The 24,287-nt window shown below is 43.0% G+C and overlaps 2 protein-coding genes and 1 long non-coding RNA gene across 9 annotated transcripts in view; 1 reads left to right on the forward strand and 2 right to left on the reverse strand.

Moving 5' to 3' along the window:
• ABLIM1 (actin binding LIM protein 1) overlaps positions 1 to 1,772 on the reverse strand; it is a 191,912-nt gene extending 190,140 nt beyond the window's left edge. For 2 of the 4 annotated variants that reach the window (XR_014586650.1, XM_083843700.1), the window contains exon 1: positions 1,090 to 1,765. Coding sequence is in view for 2 of the 4 variants with exons in the window: in XM_083843700.1 (XP_083699826.1) it covers positions 1,090 to 1,102 (13 nt within the window). In the remaining 2 variants the exon portion in view is untranslated. Of the gene's footprint in view, positions 1 to 1,089 lie in introns of all 4 variants that reach the window. The other 2 variants (XR_014586651.1, XM_083843699.1) reach the window with 2 other exon arrangements.
• Positions 1,773 to 2,385: 613 nt separating this feature from the next.
• LOC310902340 lies at positions 2,386 to 12,196 on the reverse strand. 4 transcript variants are annotated; one of them, XR_014586658.1, is made up of 5 exons: positions 12,056 to 12,196; positions 11,408 to 11,535; positions 10,230 to 11,004; positions 8,995 to 9,096; positions 6,145 to 8,521 (listed from the first exon to the last, which is right to left on the reverse strand). It is a non-coding gene; the product is annotated as an uncharacterized lncRNA (long non-coding RNA). The 4 variants fall into 4 exon arrangements; XR_014586657.1 differs by lacking the exon at positions 6,145 to 8,521 and adding an exon at positions 2,386 to 6,121 and having other exon boundaries at positions 8,995 to 11,004; XR_014586659.1 differs by having other exon boundaries at positions 8,995 to 11,004.
• FHIP2A (FHF complex subunit HOOK interacting protein 2A) overlaps positions 12,040 to 24,287 on the forward strand; it is a 36,335-nt gene continuing 24,087 nt past the window's right edge. The window contains exons 1-4 of the mRNA XM_083843698.1: positions 12,040 to 12,173; positions 19,670 to 19,748; positions 21,618 to 21,787; positions 24,015 to 24,119. Coding sequence (XP_083699824.1) covers positions 12,129 to 12,173; positions 19,670 to 19,748; positions 21,618 to 21,787; positions 24,015 to 24,119 — 399 coding nt within the window. The 5' untranslated portion in view covers positions 12,040 to 12,128. The remainder of the gene's footprint in view (positions 12,174 to 19,669; positions 19,749 to 21,617; positions 21,788 to 24,014; positions 24,120 to 24,287) is intronic.

Genomic DNA, 24,287 nt, shown 5'->3' on the forward strand with positions numbered 1-24,287 from the left:
CCCCCTTCATCTCCAGGCAGCTCTCCAGCAGAACCAAGCAGGCATCAAACATCCACGCCATGTCGATGAAATATGAAAGAGGAATGGTGGGGGGTGAAAATGGGAATAGGGCCAGTGGAAATGTTCCCTGGCTTCCCATTCTGTATGTTTCAGGTTTGGTGGAGCAAAACATCTGCAGAGCTGAAATTGCAAGGTATTTCCATCGCTTCCTCAACTCCAGGTAGCCCTGTGAAGACAGCAAATCTAATGCACGTCATAAAGCTTTGCTGAGACCAGGGCTTTCCCCCCAGGTACTAATGCAGCCTTAGCACAGCACCGATGCTAACACAATTAGTGCTCTTCCAGAAATGGATTCTTCGGAGACTGATGCAGACCAGTGCTTCCTACAGCAAGAGCTCCACAGTGCCACGAGGAATTATGCTGACCTACCACCATTTATTATTTATACCCGGGATGGGTGCGACGCTGTAGGAACATGGTGCCAGGCACAGAGTGCTGACAACCCTTCAGCAGCCGCACGCTGCCGTCCATGTGCGCGAGGCTCATTCGGACAGCGGGACGAATCCAGGCAAAGGAAAGCGCTGGTGCACGCCGGGCGGTGTGTAGTACGTGAAGATGCAGAGAAATAAGGGGATGCACAAACAGGGCGTATCCCTGCATTCAGGGGCTTGTTCACACGCCATATATAATTTTCACAAAGTATTTTTTTCATTTCAGAGACAACCGGGGAGTGGTTTTACTGGTTATTACCGTGCAGATAATTTTAAGGGGGAAAAAAAAAAATTAAAAAAAAAAAAGAGAGAGATGCTTACCGGTATTTCAGCTTTGTTATGACAGCGTTCAGAACACGTTTAACTTTACGCCTCCGGTTCCTCCGCGGGCACGGAGTGCCCCGAGGGCTGCGCCCCAAGCCCCGCACCTGCAGCCCCGCAGCCAGCCGCCCAGCCCAGCGCCCGCAGGGGGGCTCGGCAGCCTCGGGGCCCCCACCCCGGCACCCAGCGCCCCCTCCCCGAGCCCCTTCGCCGCACGGCTCCGCGGCGGCCCCCCGCCCCAAGCCCCCCGGTCCCCCCTCGCCCCCCGCAGACCCACCTCGGGCGGACATGGCCGGGCCGGGCCGTGCCGAGCCGGGCGGGGCCGCGGCTCTCTCCGCGCTGCCTGCGCCTGTGCGGCTGGGCTCGGCTCGCCTTGGATCGGATTGGATCGAGTCGGATCGCCTGGGATCGGGCTGCCGGGGGCAGGGCGGCGGCTGCGGGGCGGAGCGGGGCGGGCGCAGCGCTGCGGGCCCGGAGGGGCAGCGGGCGCCCCCCCCCCGGCGGGGCCGGGAGCTCCCCGACACGGCGAACGCTCCCCCCCCCCCTCCTTCAGCGCACCGGGAGTCTGCGGGGAAGGGCGGGCCACGGGGACCGCAGCGGTGCGGCCGGATTGAACCGCGAGAGGCGGCTTTGCTCGGGGTCGGCACGGGCGGCAGGCGGGACGCGGGGTGCTGGAGCCGCCAGCACGGCGGTGGCAGCGGGGCTGAGTCACGCTCCTCCGCTCTGCTGTGCCACACGCAGCGCAGCTGCCTGCCAGCAGCAAGCCCCCACGGTTTTCCCGTGAAATAAATACAGGCGGTTATCCAGGAGAGGCGGCGGTGCTCGCATCCCTGTCGGCGGGGGCCCGGCGGCGGTCCCCACCGCAGCGCCGAGGTGCGGCCGGCTGGTGGCTGCCTGGCAGCGCCCTTGTGCTGCTCAGCCCAGCGCCAGACAGGCAGCGGCTGTGTATGTGTACGTACACATGTGTGTGTACACCTACGTGTGTGTGTAAGGGAGCAGGGCAGCAGCAGCACAACGGCGAGCACACACGTGCCTTCTCACCAGGTGCTGTACGCGCAGACAATGCGCCGGCACGGCTCTTCCTCCCATATCGCGCTCAGCCAGCAATGGCTTGTAGTCATATGCACCTCTGTTTGCCCGCTGTCACCCGCACTTCAGTCCATACTCCTTAGGTCGTTCAGTCTTCTCGCCCCTTGTTTCTGAGTCCTGCAGCAGCAATGAAATAAATCGCAGGTTCGTCTCTTTCCCAGCTCCTGTAGTTGCTCAGCTAACATCCACTCAAAAAAGTTCCCTTCCCCGTCTTCTTTTCTGAAATGAGTAATGTTTTCCACTTGGAACCAACTCAGGTTTTCCTTCTTGTACCAAAAGAGCCAAGGTTTTCCTCATGTAATATAACAGCATTTTGTGTTTTTAATTGAGTCATTTCCTATGCACTTCCTTCAATGAGTTTCTGACTAGCATTAACAAGGGTTCTCCTGCGTGATACGTAATAGATGGCTTTAAAAAAAGAGGTCCAGGAACATGCAGAAATTAGCTTTTTAATGAAGAATTTCCTTTCTTTATGCTGCTAGGAAGTAAAAGGAGAAAGGCATTTGTACCTTGGCTTTCTATAGAACACAAAGAATTTATTCCACTTACTGTGCAACACCTCTAAGGCTGAGCAGTTCAACAGACATGTTGATCAGAGAAAGTTAAAATGGATCAGATACAGAACCCATTTATTAAAATTAGCCCTTTAGTTGGGTTTCCTAAGGAATTGAGGATGACAGAGTTTGATTTTTCTGTCTGTCCAGCAAGTTCGCTTCAAGAACTTCAAGATTTGGATATAGAAAATTTCAATTAAAGTTGACTAAAAGGTAGAACTCAGAAATAGTTCAAAAACCTTGCAAGTTTTGTAGTAACTAGGACTAAAGAAGAGAAATTAAAATGAAGGAAAGCTGCAGTGGGAACTCAACAGTTATCAGTTCTGGAAGCCATGTCTTCATCAGCCACAAGTACCAGCCAGGCAATCTGCATGTGTGCAGCTGAATCAGCTTCTGCAATGGCTGTCTCCTGTCCTGCCAATATTTAGGGAATGTGGAAGGGAGCTGAAGAGATAGGAGAGGGTGGGAAAGGGCGGTACAGAGAGGAGGGGAGACCTCAAACAAGAGCTACTGAGCCCGACAAGATGGACAAGACAATCCAAGAGTTTGCTGCTGCTGCTTCTGTAAGAGATGGTCGTGTACTCTCCTGTGCACTACCTTTTTCCTACTCACCCCAACCCATGTGCTCCTGCTCCCCTCACTGGTCTCACCCCCCAGCAAACCACTTTAGCTCATTAATCAGCAAGGAATTGCTCACTTTCTTGTGCTGGTGAGTTTTCTGACTGGAAAAGGAAACAGAAATATAAACAAAAACAAAAACCTAAGGCTCAGATAAACACTGGAGCTTACAGAAGGCGAGTGCAGCAAGAGGTGAGGAAAAACAGGTGAGCATTAGAGAGAAAAGAGATGGTCTTTTCGAGCAGCAGCAAGCTGTTGAGCTGTTCAGTTGACTGAGCCATTTCCTGACTACTTAAGAAGTCCATTAGGAGCAGTGATTGACATAGTTTTATTTCAGGCACCTACCTGAGGTTTCTGAATTAGTCAGCTGAGAAGCAGGATCCTACCTCCTACATTTTCGTATTGACTATACAGACAGCTTAAGCTTCTAACTCAAATTAGACAGAAAAACAAACAAACACACACACACACTAATGTCAATGTTTTTTAAAGGTATTTGGGCTTTGAGAGATGCAAACAGGCACCTAGGGATTTTGTAGAGATTTTTTCAAAGTACTTCACCAACCAATTTTAGCAGCCAGGTGTTTTCAAATCTCCTATTGGTATATTCAGATGCTTAAATGCCCTTGAAGAGCTAAGTATGTTGTTTAAGGTCACAGAGAAAATTATGCCAGAGTAAAGAACAGAATCTGCATCTTTACAGAAAAGCCCTCTAAATACTGGGCTCTATTCTCTGTACAACATACCGTGCTGTCACTTGTGAATATATTCACCTGTGTGAATACATAAAAGATTCTGTTTTTCTATCCATTAAGTAAACAGGGTTTAGACAAACTGAAAACTCTTAAAAGAATGATGTCGTCCAGCTTAGTCAGCGAAGGCTGGATTTATACATTTGAATTGTGAAAACATTAATCATTTTTACTGATCTAACCTAGAGCATTGGAGATCTTGGCAGCTAAGAAAAAGCCTCCAAATAAGCCCATTACTAGCTAATCTATATTGCCCTTGCACCAAAATGGCTAAGTACCCTGGAGGAACTTAGGGCACATGGGCCAGAATGAGAAATTAATTTCTGAGGATCAGGTTTGGAAAGATCAGCTAAACGTTGACTAGGATTTACTGCAGAAGAATTTCAGTATCATCTATGTGTGCATCCTTATCGGAAAGATCCCAACAAAGAGCTCGGAGTCGAAAACTTACTCAGGTTTCATCAGGTTCTCACAGACTCACGTATGAGGTATGAACCACGAATAACAGCTGTGAATCTTGACTCCTAAATCATTTTTCTTCTGATTTTGTATTCAGTGTATGCCTTCAGGAGATACAGAGACAATTACATAAACTGCCTTTGTTGTTAATTATAAATGAGAGTTTTTAGATGTGTGTCAAGCAAGGGTGTTATCTCAATGTGTGCCCTACTTTGCCCTTTATCCTAAAGAATTTGCTGTGGCCAAACAGAATTAGATTATGCAATCAGAGCTGATTAAATGTGTAAGCATTTTTACATAGAGTATCTTTTACATTATGCTATCAATGTAAACTGGGACAGGTATTTCCTTGGCCAAAGTTCACATTAGCGAAGATGAGTAACATAGCAAGAATAGCAAAGAATATTATGAATAAACTAGAATCAAAATTTCTCGGCACTCCACATAAAATTTTAGGAATCAGCAGCAAAAATTCACTGATAATTGTAATGACAATAAGCCAAACTCTGAGAATTGTATACATTCTGCTGTGAACAGCCCTGTTTATGTGGGATAGAAAGTCTGGATGCAAATAAATTCATTCTCTAAATCAATGTGAAAGTACATCAGTGAGTAACGTGACAACTGATCATAAGATACACGGGTTTCTTCGTGTACTCCTGGAATTCAGACATTGCTGATGCTCTCTTAATTCCTAAAATGCTATTTTCTTTATCCTTACTTTCTACTCTGACCACTACGTAGCAGGGCCCTCTGGCTGAGGAGTATAGAAGCAGACAGGACTCCCTTCAGCGCACTTCAAGATCATTCCTTTATCAGCTGTCGGACACAATTTGATTCGAGAGCCACAAAGTACTGACTCTTTTTCAGGAACTGAAAGCCTTGTCCCTTGTCACTCTATATCAAGATAGCAACCCCTAGTCTCAAACCCGGCACTGATCAGTCCTACAGCTAAAGCACACACCTGTGTGTAGGCACATGCTCTGTGACAAAGCGTCACTGAAATTGTGACGGCTGTTTCACAGGGACTTGGGACACGCTTGGGAGAGAACACACGACAAAACCAGCAAAAGGCACCGTCTCGCTCATCTTAACGGTACCTTGAACAAATCTCACAATCTTCCTGAAGAAATTTGGAATAAAATAAAAACACTTTTCTGCTGTTAGTACCAGCCAGTACACCCTGGTGAGCGTATCCTGGATATTTTCTTTCTCCTACCCATTGACATGTACCAATAAACGCATCTGGTTGACGTGAGACACAGTCTCAGGCCTAGCTGAATTTTCCGATGTTACCGTATTCTTTCAGCATGCTTTTAAACAAACAAACACAGTTTAATTTAGTCAAGCGTGTGGGGGGTGCTCCCCACTTTTGAATCCGTTTGGGTTTCAGGCTGACGGTCATCCTCCACAGCTCTCATTCGTTTTTTCCACGGACAGTGATGCTGACGGACAGAGACGCCAGCAGGTGATGGAATTCTCCACCTGAGCACGTCGCTGGAGTGAAATACTGGGTCAGGCTGCCCTCTGCAGGCAGTGATCCGGCAGCGGGACGAATTGCTCTGAAACGGCTCGTGGAAATGGATTGATGCTGTGACAAGGTTTTTACAGCTGAACAGAGAATTTCCAAGTGCGCTGTACATGCGGTGGTGAATATAACAGGGATTGGCTTCCTGTTGCTGGCCGTTACTGCTGGAGAGGCAGAAGGAAATGCAGACTGCGCTGGTCTGACGGCAGCAGTCGAGCACCCCAGGTATGGATATCAGCTCAGTTTGACACCACCTGCAAATTTCCAGGAGACCCAGCAACTGGAGATAACAGCTTCTGAACACGGAACCTGAGAAACGAAATGGTTGGAAATGCTTCTCTTGACACAAGAGCTGCCAGGCAGGAATCAAGCGCTCTGGCAGTGCTCAAGGATCTAATCAGGAGCGGGTTCCTTTATATTAGGCATATTACAGGCACAGGTCTGCTTACTTCAGCATTTCACAACACAAGGACTGAATGTCAAACTAATCCAAAGAGCCCGAGGCAAAAGAACATGGATGAGCAACCGAAACATTTCTGAATGACCCTAGGTCTACTACAGACTTCATTTTCTTTGCTCGTTGTCAGTAGTGCCTCCAGCTCGGTTCCTTAAAGGCCTCATCCAAGTGCAGATGCTCATTCCTACAGGGCTAATGACTCAGAAAGAATTACAAAGGATCGAGCTGAACGTGCTTACTCTGGAAATGTAGTTTGGCACAGAGTACAGCTTCTGAGCACGAAATTCTAACTGGAAGTGTTCAGATGAATCCATCTACTCTCACCAACAAATAAAATAATGCAATGGGGATGTACATGGTCACTCTTGGGAGTTATTCAGGAACCTTGCAAGAATTCAGCTGGGGTTCCCAAAAAGGGCCTGTCTTTTAACACAAGCCTCTCCCTAAATTCATTGGGGTTTAGTTGATGGAGAAATGCAAAGATCATGTGGGATGTGATGGCTGCAGGGATAAACCAATGTCTGAGTAAACTCAGACTAGTCCTGTAGCTTCAAACATCATTTGAGAACAAAACTGGACAAATGAACTGCTAAAATCCAAGTAAACATACAGCAGCTAAGCCCAGAAATAACGTTACTGGTTGGTGTATTAATTCATTCTACAGAGGGTACACAGGGATATTTTATCTCAAAACAAGATACGAAGATTCTCTCTAAACCTTGTTGCTGTGTTTCTGACAGAAACGTGCAAAACAGATGAAACCAGGTCACTCCTGCCCTCTTCTGCTGGACATAGCTTCCTATCAAGTCATGAAATAAACCCACGGGAGTTACTGGTCATTTCCCTGGCTGTAACAAAATAGGTAAATGACAAATGTCCAGGGATTTTCTCCATGGATAGCAAACACTAGAGAGCTTTGTGACACAAATAATTGGGTCTTTCTAGATAATTGTTCTATCAATAATGATTTAAAACTAATCATGAAGCCACTACTGAGTGCCTCACATAATAAATGTTAGACAGTTGCTTCAAAATTAAGACATTTTACAATGCCAATATTTAATATCAAACTCCATGGAAGATTTCAGTTATGCCTCAGGACAAAGATATCTGAACTGATATTCCAACAAAAGCTTAACTCTTAATTGTAGACTAATGTAAAAGAGAGATCTGTTGAAAGTTTCTGAATATGCATAGTAGTGTGCCTGAACTATTTTGCATAGCTCTTATTTACTATCTAGATGAGCTTTTGCATATGATCAAACAGATTATCTTCATAAAATTTTAGGGATTAACAGATTATAACCCTAAATCCAAAAATATAAGTAACAATGAAATCTTATTATGCATTAGAAAACAAACACATGCAGTCAGAGCTGATCTAAAAACTACTAAGAAACCTCTTAGCCGAGCCAGGACTAAGCACCTCAATTGTCCCCTGAAGTACATGCAGATTCTAGTGTCTAGACTTTCCTTTCTGCAAGTACACAGACAAATGATTGAGACAGTCAATGTATCACAGCTGGGCTGCTCAATTCTTTTTTTTTCCCAATATTTTGGGGCAAATTCCACTTTTATTTCTATCACATTCAGACTGTTGCAGTCATTACAGTTGTAATACACCACAAATCTGGAAATTTATTTTTAATCCCTCTGCTCCAGCTTCCAGTACCATATGAACAAGTAAACTCTTGGTCCTGTTAACCTGCAGAATTCAGCGAAATTGGCTAAACTCTAACTGGTCACATTTGAGAGCATTTTATCTGGTTTCAGTAATTTATTACATGCTAATGCTTGTAGACACCATATGGCAGAACGTTCATATATTTACTTATAGGGGAAAACTCAGATTATAAGGAGGCTTGCAGTGGAATAGAAACTTATCGGAGGAAAACATGATGTGTTTGGAAAATTCATGTCTCATTTCATCAGTAGTGTGTACTTCTGACCTCCTTGTGGTCTCCTTTATAACCCGTTATGCAAGCTAGAGCTGTGTTGTATAAACAGTGTAACGGAGGCACAAGCATAAGAAATACCCTACTGGGCATGCATATTTGTCCATCCAGCCCAGTATCCTGTCTTCAACAGCTGCAATGAGGGATGGCGTAAAGAGACTCGCAGATGTGACTGGTAAGTGATTAGACAATAGACTAACGACTAGGAGGTTTGTAGCCCATCAGAAGACAAGTGGATGCCTCTACAGAAGAAATAGATGTGCAGAACTGCAACAGGGTGTGCAGGCCAGGGAACATCTGAAATGGGATTTGAAGAAATAGTGCGTGAGCTGATTACATGGTGCTATTAGCAAAGCAGCAAGGAGGGAGATGTTACATGCATCTTGAAGCACCGACAACCAGAAAATTCATGATGGAAAATGACAGCTAATAGGAGCGTGTACGATACAACATATACTAAACTGATTAAACTTGGAAGAAACATGGTTTGGACTTCAATCCCTGTGCATGCTATTTGGTATCCAACACAAAAATTGCTTGCTTTCTACCATAAAGCCTGAAATGAGAAGGGTACAGAGATAATTCAAATTTCTCTTTCACCTTCCCCAGAAGCAGAGATCATATCAAGCCTCTACCTTTTCATTCTTTATTTCATGCAAGCAGTCCCTGAAAACATAGATGTCACTCTGGTTATTACAAACACAATAGAATGCAAACATATTCTGCATAGCTCTACCAGCATGTTTTCATTTTTGGCTGCAAAGCTGTACCTTCCAAATCCTGAAACTCTCTGACGCAAAAGTCCAGACTGCAGGAAGTACTTTTGTAATGTAGACAAATATATCCATTAGAGACTGCCTGATGCCATCAATCTAAAGAGCACAGAGATTTCCAGATAGAAAGGCTAGCACATTATCTCGCTGTCTCACTCCACTTAAACTGATTTAATCTTGACAATTTCATTAATTTGCAAGAGGGAGAAGTTAGTTCCCAAAAGCTTCATCAATTAAAATAGCCTCACTTTCAAGAAGCGTATTAACTGACATTCAAGCAAAACACTAACGTACTGCATGCGGCACCCACAAATAAAATCCTACTTTAAAAACAAACAAAAAAACAACAGCAGAGCTCTACACTTAATGAGTATTAAAACAGTAATATTTGTGTTTATTTCAGTGGAAAGAGCATCAGGCATAAGCAAGTGAGGTTGTTGTATACAACATGGCACTGGTAGCCTGTCCATAACTGACTCATCTCCAATTGAATCACTTCCAGAGAACAAGAAGTATCCAAACAGAATGTAACCCCAGCGGAGTTCTTTTGCACTGATATTGGCGAACTCATTTCGCCATTAGTTCTCCAGTGATTTGCATAGAAATACTGGTCTGTGAGTATTTGTATAATATTCCCAGCAGTGAGAAATACCTCCATATACCTAAGAATTTTGAGACTTCTTTAGAAAAGCATAAAAAAACCCACCATATTTACAATTTGCAACATATATATGCACCATTGACTGGATTCTGCACTACAAATTCAAGCAAACGCAGGGTTATTTGCAGTGATTCAATTTATGTTTAATAGGCCTTGGGATAATCATGCAATTGTGGTGTTTTCTTTGTTTTCCTTACCGCAAGGCATTTCATATTGAGGAGTCCTAATAAGAAGTCACCTTTACAACCAAAAACTGAATGCCAAGCACACTGAAATGTTTTGTTTAAAACAAAACAAACAAAAAACCCAACCCTGTTTTTATGTACATCTGGCATTCTTAGAATAATAAGAGGCCCTCAAGCATTAAAAAACCATTGTCTCACCATCTGTGAAGAGGTGACTTGTGATTTCATAAATTGTGAACTACACTTAGTAATACTCCCAGTTATAAAACTGTCAGTTTTTATATCTTTGTGATACTTTACTGTTTCTTCATTCATTTTGCTTCCCAGAGACACCCAAAAAACCTTTTTGCAAAAACAAATGGGTTGCAAAGAGCATTTGAAATTACCATGTTCTCTTAGACACCTTAATCAAGCATAAGTGCCTTAAATCCACATTTTCTTCACAAACTATGCAAGCTCCAAATAGGGAATCTATAATGAGAGAATGGGAGGGTCACCAGTGACATGGTAAACATCCCCACATATATGGGAGAAAAGCTATACCACTACTCAGTCCACTTTCTGACAACATATTTGCATTCAAACCTACAACTCATCATTTATTTTCTTTAATGAAAGCAGAGCTTAATCCTGCAATATAAACCACATAAGCAGGGTGGATGTATCCTCTTAACCATACTTACAGTATTAAAATGCTAATACATACATATAATAAAATTAATAATAATAAATATCAGGCATAATCAGTGTGTATTGCAAAACCATAGCAAATACCACTTAAATGCATCTAGGTTTGCCTCCTAGAGTATTCTTAAAAAATCTAGGAAAACTTTTTATCTTATATCGTACAGTATAAAAACCTTCCTAATGCAACACACATCTAGTTGCTAATTACCTAAACACAGAGATAGGATAGACATTTCATCATACGACTGCTCACATATAAAATTTATATTTCCTAAGAGTATCTACAGAACTATAACTTGACAAACCCACAATAAGAAAAATTGTTTAAAAAACATAATTACCTTCTAAAATTACGTTATGTGATATATATAGGTTTTGAGAAGGAAATAGCTAGCTCTGGTCCTTAGCCACTTCAGCAAAGGTGTTCACGTACAAATAGTATTTATACAGTGCTTGGACTGCATCTCTCCAGGCCTGCAAAGTAGTAACAACAATTAGTACAGCAGAATCATTAGTAAAACTTCATCACAAAATCGGTCATAGACAAACTTCACAAATGACACAATACAAAATACAGCAGCTACATAGTAGTTTTGTGTCATCTTTTGATTCATCTCTCTTTACTTACTCCTAACATATGAAAACTGGTGCTCATTAGTCTCCAGAAATTAATGGGAAAGTTTTTCCCCATTTGGAAGGACAGGTGCCAGCCACGTCACCTTCCCAACATTTCATTCTGCTCCCCCAGTACCAAACCAGTCCTTTTCCCCTACTTCCACTTGGCCAGTGCCCAGACACTATCCTGTGAGCTCTAGCTATTCCCAAACCATCACACTGCCCACCCGCTGCTCGTGTAACCTCTGCCTGCCTACCTTACCTCTGCTTTTCCTGCAGCAAGGGAAAATGGGAAGGGGGGTCTTTTTTTCTCTGAAGTATTGGGCTTGGAAGCGAAGTAAAGCTCCCTTGGTCTTGTTCAAAGGGAGGAGGATGCGTACCATCAGTATTCTGGGGAAAAAAAAAAAAAAAAAGGCAGCAGTGAAACAGGTAAGATACACGGTGCCCCAAGCCCTTTCACAGCAGCTCTACAAGCACCCCAGTTGGCCAGGACCATGCCACCAGCCCAACCCAGCCTCTCTCCCTGCAGCAGCCAGACCCCACTGGCTTTCTGTGCTGCAGCGTGGGGGCATTTCACCGCTTCCCTGGGGTCTGAGCGGTGCCAGACCCCAACTGGCCCTGAAAACACCAAAAACCGCGTGGGGCCACCCCCGGCGGGACGAGAAGGGAGACCCCCCCGCACCCCGCGGGGGCTCCCTACCCCCGGGGCCAGCGCCCGGGGCCCACGGAGCGCGGCTCCCCGCGGGCAGGGAGGGCGGCGGAGCGGGTGGCGGCCCCTGCAGGCGGCGGCGGGGCGGGCACCCGGAGCCCCGGCAGCCCGGCGGTGTCAGTGCCACGGTGTCGGCCGCCGAGCGAGCAAGGCAGAGCCTGGCCCCGACCCCGCGGCCGGGCCCCCGCATGCAGCCCTCACCCTGGAGCGGCGGCGGCGGATCGAGGAGCTCTCGCGGGCGTCCCGGCAGCGGCTGCTGCAGTCGCGGGACAGGATGTTCTCCAAGTTCACCTCCATCCTGCAGCACGCCGTGGAGGCGGTAAGGCCGCCGGCGGGCCCTGCCACGCAACGCCGGGGATCCGAGCGGGGCCTAGCGGCCGGCCGGGCCGCCACGGGGACGGGCGGGGCGGGGGGGCCCGGCTCGGCCCGGCTCGGCTCGGTTCAGCCCGGCCCGGCTCAGCCCGGCCCGGCTCCCTCCTTCCCCGCCGTGGCCCCGCCGCTCCCGGCTCGTCCCCGCCGCGGGGCAGGGAAGCCGGGGCCGAGCTGCCCGGGCAGGGCAGGGCAGGGCCGGTCCCTGCTCCCAGCTCGGAGCCCCGGGGGGCTCCCGGAGGGTTCCCGGGGGGGCCGGGGGGCAGCCAGGGCTGGCAGCGGGGTCCGTCCTGCCGGGCCCTTGCGTCCCGCTCCCGGTGATAGCCAGGGAGGCCCTTGCTTGTAATTGTGTTTTCAACGAAGCAGAATAAAAGGAGGAAAATTCAGGAAACTTCTCGGGGTTCTGTTGTTGTTGTTGTTGTTGTCGTGGCCTGTGAACCAGCTCCGGTGCTTTTGTGCGGCGTAGTCCCTTCCGAAAAGCGCCTTTTCGTTGCCGGTGCCTTTTTTAATTGGGTGGGACGGGAAAGCAAGGTGAGGTGCCCCGTGGTGCTGTGCGCTTGGTTAAACCTCGTCGTGGAGCCCAAAACATCTGTGCCCACGGCTGGGCTGGGGAGAAGGAAGCAGCAGGGCCCCTTTGTGGGGCTGCCGTTGCGGTAGGCCGCGTTTGGCTGCCTGCTCCCGAAGGCTGGTTTACTGCTTACAGCATTTATGTTACTTGGTATTCACTGGGCTGGGGGCCTGCGAGTAACGTCTTCGGCGTTCAGCACCGGCTTTCGCAGCGGGCCAAGACGTCTTCAAGGCTGAGTTTGAAGAGATGCGTCTTTGGTTAGGTGTCAAAAGCTGGAGGTGAAATACTGCTGGAGCAGACACAGAAAGCGCTGAAGGGAAATTCAGAACGGCTGGAAAAAGAAGAGCCTCCGTGGCAAATCTTGTCTCATGTGGGGCACACCTTTGTGCATTAATGCGTTCCTCAGTGCCGCAAATACTTAAGCATCTGCCTAGCTTTATGTGTGCCTGTAGTTCTACAGTCTGCGGCAGGACTGTGCAGGTGTTAAAATTAAGCATGTATTAATTGCACTGATTAATAGGGCCTCCATCCTAGTTTGCTCTGTTGGTGGCAGAGGGCAACTGGAAAGAAACGTAAAGATGGAAGTACTTATTTGAAAACTCTGTATGATCACATACAGTCACCTTCAGCAGATAGTGCTTTCATTGGAAGATATACAGAAATTCGTGGCTGCCTAACTAAATAAATCTTGTTATAGTGAACTGTGCCACTTTTTGAATAGGAAAGGATGACTAAGTGAGGCTAGAGTGGAGGAAGAGTTATTCTTTCAGGCTTAATGATTCAACTTGTAAAAGTTATTCCTAGAAGAATCTTTACATCATTGATGGTGCACCAAAATAAACAAAGAGAACTGCATTTATATAAGATACATACAATACTAGGAAAAATCAGGAAGCTGAATGGAAAAATAGTAGGGACTAGACTACCTTTTTTAATTTATGGAAAAAAAACACACAGGCTGGTAAACATCACTTTGTGAATGGCCTCTGTGAAGCAACTTTCTACGTGTCATTGCTCAATGGTGTTGTCCCTTTCAGAATTGGATCCTCCTGCTAACACCGCTGTGGTGGACCTCCTGATAATAGATACCGTGCTAAGTTGCGTTTGCAGGGATGTGACAAATATTGAGCACCACGTGTTAGGAATGAAAGATGGGATCACAAAAGCAAGAAGACAGTAAGAACGCTTTTTTGCTTTACGTAGGAAGTTTGATCCAGCAATTCAAACACAGAGCAAAGAAACAGAACCTTTAACCAGTTTTGGGGCTGACTCTGCTTCAACTCTGAGTATTGGCCACAAAGCTGTTAACTAAAATGTAAATTCTCAAAGGTTTTGGGTGCTTGCCTCCTGGAAGAGTTCAGCTGTGGCTGAACAGTTTTCAGCCGAGTTGGATGCTTAAATACGCTTGAAGAAGTGCTGGGGTTCAGCTTTCATTGGTACGAGCACTTGAAGTCAGAGTTGTTCAGGTAGCCCTTTTCCCCTGTGATTTCTCCTGCATATCACTCACTGCTCCTCTCCTGCCTCACTCAGGGTCCAGAGGCCTACAGACGTTAGACACGTATTTAAATAGTAAGAGTTGCTTTTTATTAGATAATAGTTGTTATCTTACCCTGAGTGTGCTATCTCTCCAAACTATGACAAGGTATTCCGAAGGTTGGCAGTGTAATGTGCATCGAGCATTAACTTCTCGCTTGTTGTGAGTGTACTGCTCTTTAATCGACTACCTTTGTGACAGGACTGTGATGAGGCATAAGTCAGGGAGCAGTTGCTTTTTATTAAGGCTTTTTTATCTCAAAACTTTCAGTCTTTTCTCCCCGAATTGTCCAAGTGTGGGGTAGCTCTGTATTCCTGTTTGTCATTACAGCTGAATCCTAATTGTTGCCACCTTTTATCACATCTCAGTCCTGACACTTAGGTATTTTTGCTTTTTTTTGGACTTCTGTGCAGCATCTGGATGAGTAAGCACCATTGTGGTATTGTCCTGGCAATAAATTGGGTTAGGTGGGTTGGTGAGAACAGTGGAGGGGACTGAGGTCTTTGTTCTGCTGCCTTTCTTCAGGGCAGAATAGAAGTGTTGTTACTTAGCGGGGTTACTGTTAATGAATCTGTGACAGTTTCTGTATGCCTTCTCGCCAAGATGTTTTCTTTTTGCTGTTTATTGGTACGCTTCTATCCCCAGAGTATTCCAGGAGTTTTAAATTCTCAGTGAGGTACAAAATACAGTGTACAATAATAAAGCTGCAAGTTAGGCTTCTTTTTTTTTTTTCCCCCTCTTATCTCGTGTTCTTCACTTTTGTTTCCGTAGAGCAAACAGCTTGTCTGTAAAGGGGTCACTCGGTTTTCAAAGGACTTTTGTTTGTGTTGGATTGGATTTGGTCCTTCATGAGATGTTTTGTCTTAACAGTGAACTTGAAAGGATGTGTTTGAGCTCTGTATCTTGAGCAGGAAAATTATGATTTGGGTTGTTTTGAATTTTGCATCTTTCTGTCAAACAACATTGTTTGTTTCACTCTGTTGGTCACTTGCTACAGATTACTCCAAAACCATTAGCTGCACAACTACTCAGAACAAGATTTATTCTTCTTCATTCTTCTTGAACCCACTTTATTTGATGTAATGAGCTCACATTACTGATTGTTTTAACATTGTGCTACTGGTAACAAATTATAATGACAAAATTTAATGCACTTGCAGGCATGTGCGGTCTTAATTTTGTACTTGAAAGCAGTGGCCATTATAAACTCTGTGCTTTCATCAACTGAGAAAATAAAGTAAACCTTCCAGCGTTAGTCTTTTTTTTTTGGATTTTCCCTCAGGGCAAATATTCAGGCTAGTGAGATTGAAGAAAAACATCGAGTGACTGCTGTACTTTTCCGTGTTTCAGTCAGGGGAGTGTGTGTGCACTTGTACGCACTTCCCCTTTGCTTCTCTTTGACCCAGCTTCCGCTTTCCCTTTACCCTCCCATCTGACCAGCCAGAAGCTGTTACTCTTTTATACGCTGTTTGCTTGACTGTGTGGACTTGTCCAAAAGGTACTGAGGGATATCACCAACTTCTCTTGTTCCCACCCTTTCAATATTGAATTACACTTTTGAAAAGCATATGTGAAAAATACGGCAATGATTTGTAAATGCACAAAGAAGTTGCTATTAAAACTGAATATTTATAGGTTTCATTGTTCTTGACTTTATTGTTTTTTTTCCTGCCTAGACACTAATTCCGTATAGTTTTGAAAGCTACCTGGAATTGTGCTTTGGACAGATTTTGTAACTGAAAGACTGAAGCTCTGGTCAAAGATCTATAGTTCTTCTGAGAACAGCACTTTCTCTGGAAGGAGTGGGGTTTGATCTTTACTAATGTATTGTCACCAGAACGATAGGGCAGCGTGTGCTAAGTTTAGCTGGTAAATGAGAACACTCATTCACTCGCTCCCAGGAAGCTGGACTGCTGGAGTTGGGGACCAGATGGAACAGCTAATCGGTGCCTGCTCTAATGGGCTGCTTTTCAGTAGCGTTCAGTGAGTTTTGGCGATTTTCATATACCAACACCCACACTGCAATCTTTAAGAAGTTTTTTCCACAGAGGAGGAGGACTTTAAATTGAGATTAGGAGTGGAATCGAGAGCTCATAATTAGTAAGGACATAAGCATCTACATCAAAGTGAACTAATATAACTGCAATAAGTAACTGCACTTTTAAAGTAATTCTTTAAAATTAGAGAAATAGCAGTAATCAAAGGCCTTCATAATCAATTTTGTTTTGCCTCAGAAACTTGCATACAAATATGCATACTTTTAGGAAAGAATGATTACTCAGATTAGCAACTGTATGATATTCCATCTCAGCTGGTAGCGAATAATTCCTCCTAGAGCAGAAAAGACAACTTCGTACTGGAATTACCTGACTTAGTAAGGTTAAAGCATGTCAACCAAGTGTTAGGGGGCTTACAGTTTTCCAGTGCTTTCCAGTGTTGGGCTTTGTCAATGTATAGTTGAAATCTTAGTTTTTGTCTTTACCTCGGTTTTGTATCTGAGTAACTGACATGAGAGTTCTTTTTCCTTTTTTTTCCTTTTTTTTCTTTTTTTCCTTTTTTTTCCTTTTTTTCCTTTTTTTCCTTTTTTTTCCTTTTTTTTCCTTTTTTTTTCCTTTTTTTTCCTTTTTCCTTTTTCCTTTTTTCTTTTTTTTCTTTTTTCTTTTTCTAGTAAAACACCTCAGAATAATATGTAGCACTGCTGGAGTTACATCTCTCTTAAATGTTCCCTGGAACAGCTGTGCTGTAAAAAGCATGTTTATACTAGGTCCATCCTCAGTGGGAGGACCAATTTGTGGGTAGGAGGGTTAAATACTTTAACCAAACAAGTAAATAAATACATTTTTTTTTATTGTTAGGGGTTACTGAGTCAGGTAGCCCAGTGCAGGCAAGGATAGCCTGCATAGCTCTGTATCCCTAGGTCCAGTTGGCAGCAAGGTTGATTTTTATATTCCCAAGAGGTATGCATAAAGATGTACACAATGCACGTATACATGGTTGGCCACACAGACAGACAATGATGCAAGACTTGTGCAAACACAGTGCAAATGACCTGATCCTGTTCCCCTCCCTGGCTGATCAGAATGGAGACTCGTTAGCAGAAAATACATACGTGTGCAATGGGGGTCCCTCCATTGGCTGGTGCTGCACATGCAGTCTGTGCACACACACCTTGATCTGACAAGACTCTGTGAAATCACCAGATATTTCAATTAACCTGTCCCTGAATTACCTGTTCATCTCTGAGAGCAGTCCCTTGAGGCGTCTGTTGGGAGGGAGGATGTCCATATCCACAGCTCTCTCTGTGGATAAATTATTGACAGTGTTGAGAAGTGAAATCCTGTTCCTGGCATTGCTCAGAGGCACTACGTTCATCTCGAAATAGATGAGGCTGGAAGAAGTGGAGAGGAAAATCACATCAGTCAAGGATAAATTTTTAATGTTATCTATTGTGTGTTACTTTGATAATAGCATGGGCTGAAAAGCCTGATATTCCTCAAAAGTGGTCTCTGTGCCATTCGTCAGCCTGAGCTGAGTTTTCAGTATAGTTTTATTATACAAAACAATCATTCCATTGCCTGAAATACACAGCTACACAGCAAGCGTGACGTATGGAGCATGAGACAAAATACCTTGCACTCAGGCTTCAGTTTGTTCAGTCACTCTGCTGAATTTCAATAACCTAGTAGACTTCACAGTGAAACTAACTACTTTTGTGCACTGTGAGGTGTCCTCAAGCTAGCTGGTGTGCTAAAGTGCTGCTCTCAGTGCCCAGCCATGGAAGTACAGAAGGCTTAATCAGGCCGCAGACTATCAGGGAAGGGATAAGCAATGTAAATTTGATTGCCTAGTTGCCATTTGTGAGGACACGTTTCAACACAAGGTACAGGTGTAGATAGGTACCAAGCACCATTACTTTTTTGAAGTCTTGAATTTCAAAGTCCTGTGTGCAAAGGGTCAGTAACAATTAGCATGTCCCTTCTTTATCAACACGTGGCAATGCTGTTCATAGACTCAGCTTCACGTCTTTACCAACGTAAGTTTAAATGCCATTAAATTCAAGGAAAAGAAAAGACTGTCGTAGCAAACTTAAAAGGCTTTTTCAAAGAGACCAACCCTACACAGTGAAGAGTGTACAGCCCTGTGCTTCTGTTTGTCCAGGACCTGAGCTAACTTAGCAGTTTTTAGGCCCTAAGAGGAGACATGAGAGGAGTTCGGGGTTATTAATCTTAAATGCACTATCTGCAGCTTCTGGAGTGGAGATGCCCTGAGATCTCATTGCTGTTGTCATGTCAAGTGATAATCTTTTATTGCAGGATTGTGTATAAAAGAATGACGTGGGGACTTGATTCATCCAGAGAAGCATCGAACGTAGGATTAGGCGTCAGTAACAACAGCTCCTAACGTGCTCTGTGGGGTTGTGTCAGTTTTCACTGTAAGATCTGTGATTTTACCAACTCTGAACTTTTTATGTCGTGATCACAAATGCAGTATTTGCCTCAACTTTTATAAGGCTCTTTGGAGAGCTGAGTGGTGAAGTGGTTGTGGTCCTCTCGTTCTCCACACATTGCCTGTGGAGTAAAGGTTGTTTGTGCCTGTGGTGTAATGGGCCCCAGAGGCTGGCCACCAAGCCCTCACAGTTGGCAAGGAAGGAGCAGTGCTGGTAGTTGACCGAGCACGAGGGAGGCCGCGTTTCGTTCTTGCAGCGTGTTATTTATTCCTGCATGCCAGACACACTCAACTGGCAATCCCAAATGCCTTCAGAAAAAAAAAAAAAAAAAAAGGAACTTTGCATTTCAGAAATGAAATAAATGTATTTGCTAAAAGAAAGAGTAACCCGTCAAACTCTAGGGATGGGTCTGATGCGGGAAAAAGAAAAAAAAGATTTTTTAGAGGTTGTGGCAAATAGGAAGCAGCTAATCAGTATTTTTAAGGGAGCAGAGGGAGGAAAACAGCTTATGGAAAGGGATAGATGTTGTCAAAAGCGGATGTAAAAGAATGCGATTTTTTCCTAAAGGAAAAAACTGTGATATCTGATATCTAAACAATTCAAACCCACGTTTCTTGTTTTGCTTTGCTATATGAGCTTTTGTTGTGTCAAGTAGATTGTCTGGTCATAAAGACATCACTGAGATTGCTGGTGATGTTCTCATCTATCAGTATGGCATGGGGCTCCTTCCACAAATAGTGTATGGAGGAGTCCTTGTTAAAAGTAAAAGCACAGCATAAAAAGTGTAGCATTGGTCTACTGGCAGTTTATTCCCAAAATTCACTTTAATCTCTGAGGAAATAAGTTCATTTATTCCTAACCTTTTTTTTTTTTTTTTCTTTTTTCTTTCCCCCATAGCTTGCACCTTCCCTTCCATTACAAGAAGATTTTGTTTACCACTGGAAGGCAATCACCCATTACTACATAGAGACGTCAGGTAAAAGAAAGAAATGCTCTGTTTTGGTCTCTTGGTTGTGAAATCTAGAATTCCCGGTTTCAGTTTTGTTAAAAAGTGAAGATGAAGAAATACTAAAATGAGTCATGTTTTTTACCGAAGTACTAACATGAGTAATAATTAAAAAAAAAAGTGTACATTCATCCCCAAAATTGTGTCATGAACAAAAATAGAAGGAAGGTCTTGTTTCCTGACTGCCATGTGGAGAAGTGCCCCTTTTCCTGTCTGATCCAATTTCTGTCTTGATGTATTCTGTTTGATGTAAACAGACAGCTACAGAAATGTGGTACCTGCTGTTAACTTTTTTATTGTTTTGCATGAAGGATTTTCTTTTTCCTTCCAAGATTTTAACAAAATCTTTCACCAAAGTAAAATAGGTATAAAATAATAGAAATATATTTCATCAGAATAGATACCTATAGAAAATAGGTGGAAAATAGTAAAAAAAATACATATTCTGATGAAATTTTGGCTATAGTTGTTCTTAACCTTTTTCCTGGTTTCCTACAGCAGTTATGCAGCACATATCTTTTCAATTTTTGGTTCTAGTTTAATAGTTTTAAAAGTGATCGTTACCATGCTTTCCATAAGCTTATTAGTTCTGCATTTTTGTTAGAGTAGCTATTAAATCTGTCTTTCTGTCTGGGACCGATGATCTTGTTTATATCAATATTTACTCTAAAAGCTGAAACTTGACCCCTCGTTCTACTCATCTTCGGGAACACTATGTGATGTTTCCTAAGGTGGAAATGACAGGGTGGTAGTGGAAAACTGATACCTGTGATTATGTGGTACAGAATAAAATCTGACCTAGACTTTCCCCCAGACTTTCAAAAGTTGTATAAAAAAAATAAGTTTTCACTCAGTGGATAGATTTCTGTCCTCTTCAGTTTAAGCAGAATTATGCCTAAGAAATTCCAGAAAAATGCTCCAGGATAATTAGAGGTTGTGGTAGAGACTAAAATCACTCTGATATGACAGTTTTCCTTGTTGCCATTTGCATGCAAGTGACAGCTATTTTTAGAGTATTACGTAAAAAGTAGTAGCCATTTCCCTAGAGGGATATTTGTTCAAGAATTTAGCTGAAGAGATTTTTTTTTTTAAAAGCAAAATCTTTACATGTGCAGACATGCTGTACAACATGTTAATGCCAGCTCCCACTGACAGTGACATAAATCCAAAACAGTTTCATGACTTCAGTCATAGATCAATGTTTAACCCTTTCATTCAAAAAAATTGAAAGAATGCTATCTTAATGCAGAATGTATAAAAGCCAAATCTAAAATCTCATAAACGGCATAGAGTCTGAGTTTGCTTTGTTGTTGTCATTGTTAGAAAAGCCATTTTACTTATCTAGTTCATAAAGGAACTGATCAGCTGTGAATTGATTTGATCTTAGAGGCTGGTTATAGATTCCAGAATACGAGGCAAAGAGGAACTTACTGAGACAGGCTGGATGCTAACTGAAAGCTTGATGCTTGAACGTTTCTGTCGTTAAATTTGGTTTCTGGCTGCAAGAGTTTTCCTTTCTGACTTGCTTTTCAGGACTGCAATTTTGGCTAGTTAGGGAAAGTGTCTTAAAACTGAACATCCAAAACCTCTACTGTCTTTTCAAAATTTGGGCCACTATGCATTCGCATATATTTAAAGATATATATTTCTATCTTTCAGATTATATATGTATATATATGCATATATCAACTGTCTGATAGCTTCCCAATAGCTATTTTGTGACTTCTGTGTGTAATATTCTTTAAATGAGTGGTCTTGTGTTTAAATTTTAAATTTAGAACTGGGCTTAACTAAGGACAATATTTTAGTCATTCTTAATTGCATATCTCTTCTATTTAGATGACAAAGCTCCTGTGACCGATACCAACATTCCTTCTCATCTGGAGCAGATGTTGGATATTCTAGTGCAAGAAGAAAATGAGAGGGAATCAGGTGAAACGGGGCCGTGTATGGAGTATTTGCTACATCACAAGATTCTGGAGACACTCTACACACTAGGAAAAGCTGATGTACGTACTCTGCAGAGCAGATTATCTTTTGGATGGACTCCTAATTGTAATAGGGAAGTAGATGTTAGTGTGGGACACCGAGGGACAAAGCAATAGCTGTTTGCTTATCTTACCAACATATCATAAATAATAATCTTAAATAATTGTGATCAAAGAGAGACAACCAGTGAGATGCTGAGTAAGGCAGAACACTGAGATTTGTTACTCAGCACTTTGGTACTGACTGTGAGGCTGGAAGTAGGAAGAACTTCTGTTCAGTCTAAAAGTTTTATGGCATCCACAAGACAGTATTATCCCTCTCGCTGCTTAGTAAGTGTTGGGAGATTCTTGGGTGAAAAGTGCTGTATTGAATACAAATTTTGTTCTGTTTTTCTGAATGTGAGGAGTTACTGCTCATAAAGACTCCATGCTAGAAAGCATTGACTTAAGCTGATTCCCAGACAGCTTTTACATCTGAGACTTTAATATGAATCCAGCCCATGGCAGTGTTGTCTGGTTCTTCTCACATCTGCTTTGTGGCATGTGAAATTAACTTCATGGTCTTTGTGGTCTTTGTGCATTCTCATTGATACCTTTCTTGGCAGACTTATCAACTGAAATATTTGGGATTGGATGGATCATGATGTGAGTTAACTTGGAAGCCCTAATTCTAGAGCTTTTTGTATCGTGGTGCAGGTGCAGTTAGAAAAGTATGGTGTGCCCTGTTCTAAGGATAAATGCAGCTCTCCATGGTTTCATTCTCAGTGAACCTTTTACATGTTGTCATGAGTTTTTAATGTGCTTGATTTGACACGTAGACAATGTAGGGTACTAGTTGTCTGAGCCTAGGATGTTACTTGCTCTGAAAGGACCAGAGCTCTGCAGTTACTGTTACTGTACCACCGATAATCAGTCAAGGATACCTAATACAGATGTGTTGAAAATACTTATTTGTTCAGAAATACGTCTCATTTTTGTTCTTGTCAAGAAACCAAGATGAAATGGAGACATATGTGAAGCAAGTAATTAGTAGCATGTTTCTAAGAGTTGAGAGAAGTCATTTTGCACTCAGGCAAATATGCCTGTACAAGCAATTCTTGTACAGCCTGTCTTTATACTTTGCCACTTGTGCGTTGATACATCTGAAGCACACACACAGTTTAGCGCTTGCAAGATGTTTCAAAGATCTGTTGCAAAAAAAAAAAGTAATATCCCTTTGCAGCAGTCACTTACACTTATTACGTTATTGTTGTTGTACCCTGATGGTTCAAATTTTGTCATTCTTTGTAGCAGTTCACTTGACAGTGGAGTGATAATTAGGGATTAATAATCTGAGGGTAATTACCTTGGCAGGAGAGGCAAGTTAGGCAGTTGTGATTCCTGGCTGTTGCCACCCATGCTCCATTCACATATTTCTGTTAGTATAACTGTTAAAGGTGTGCAGTGAAATGGATCTGGGAAATAATGTGGGTTAAAACTGACCTGTGAGTAACAGCTTTTGTTATATTTTAACGTGTTAGGACACATCAGGGTCAGGGGGATTTAGCCAGAAGCAGAGGTACGTACGGGACCACATGCCTTTAGATCTCATGGAGATGGGAAAGTATTTTCATGTGATGTATGCATGAGAGACAGTAGAACACGGGCCTGGATGTTCCATAGGCATTTGCAATTTGTATTCTGCTGAATCTCAGGGAAAACAACAGCTTTCTCTTGTCCTGGAACGTCTGTGCTTTTGTAAACACTTTATCTGCCTAAGGCTAATGGCACATTAATTTAAAAAACAAAAAGACTTTTGTAGATATTTCTGATGTTTATAGTTTTTAGGTCTTTTCCAACCTAAATGATTCTATGGTTCTATGATTATCTTATATTTGAACGTACAGAATTCACACTGATTTGCTGCATTTTTTGGTATGGTATCCTACAAGGCAGCTGACGTGTAGCCAATTCTTTCAGAGTTAATTTCCCTCTATATTAGGGAATATTTACTGGAAAGATGGTGGAAATCTGTATAAAGCAGTTAATTGAAAGTATGGATAATTTGAAAAAGAAAATGGATAATGAAATGCAACATTTTTGTTAATCTCTGTTAATAAAAGTAATGTTAACAGATGATGCAATTTTAAAAATAGTTTTGGATAAATTATTTCTGTTTAATCTTAGCCATTTTGAATGACAAGTTTGTTTCTATGTTTCTCTCCACATTTGTTACATTTTCATTAGTGTTCATCTGTTTTTGTTTCAGTGTCCTCCAGGAATGAAACAGCAAGTTTTAGCTTTTTATACAAAACTGCTTGGAAGAATACAACAACCTCTTCTTCCCCACATAAATGTGCATAGGCCAGTGCAGGTACTGTTCAATTTTTTAAGCGAGCTATGTTTTTGTATGACAAGTTTTTCTTACTCTGCTGCAGCTAATGGTATCTTTAATTTTTCTATTTTTGAGTCAGTTTAAGAAAAGGATTGGTTTTAGTGTATTGCCAATTAGATACTTGAGCTGTCACCTTTCAATCCACCT

The sequence above is a fragment of the Anser anser genome, assembly GCF_964211835.1.
Source record: "Anser anser genome assembly, chromosome: 7".
Taxonomy (NCBI): Eukaryota; Metazoa; Chordata; class Aves; order Anseriformes; family Anatidae; genus Anser; species Anser anser.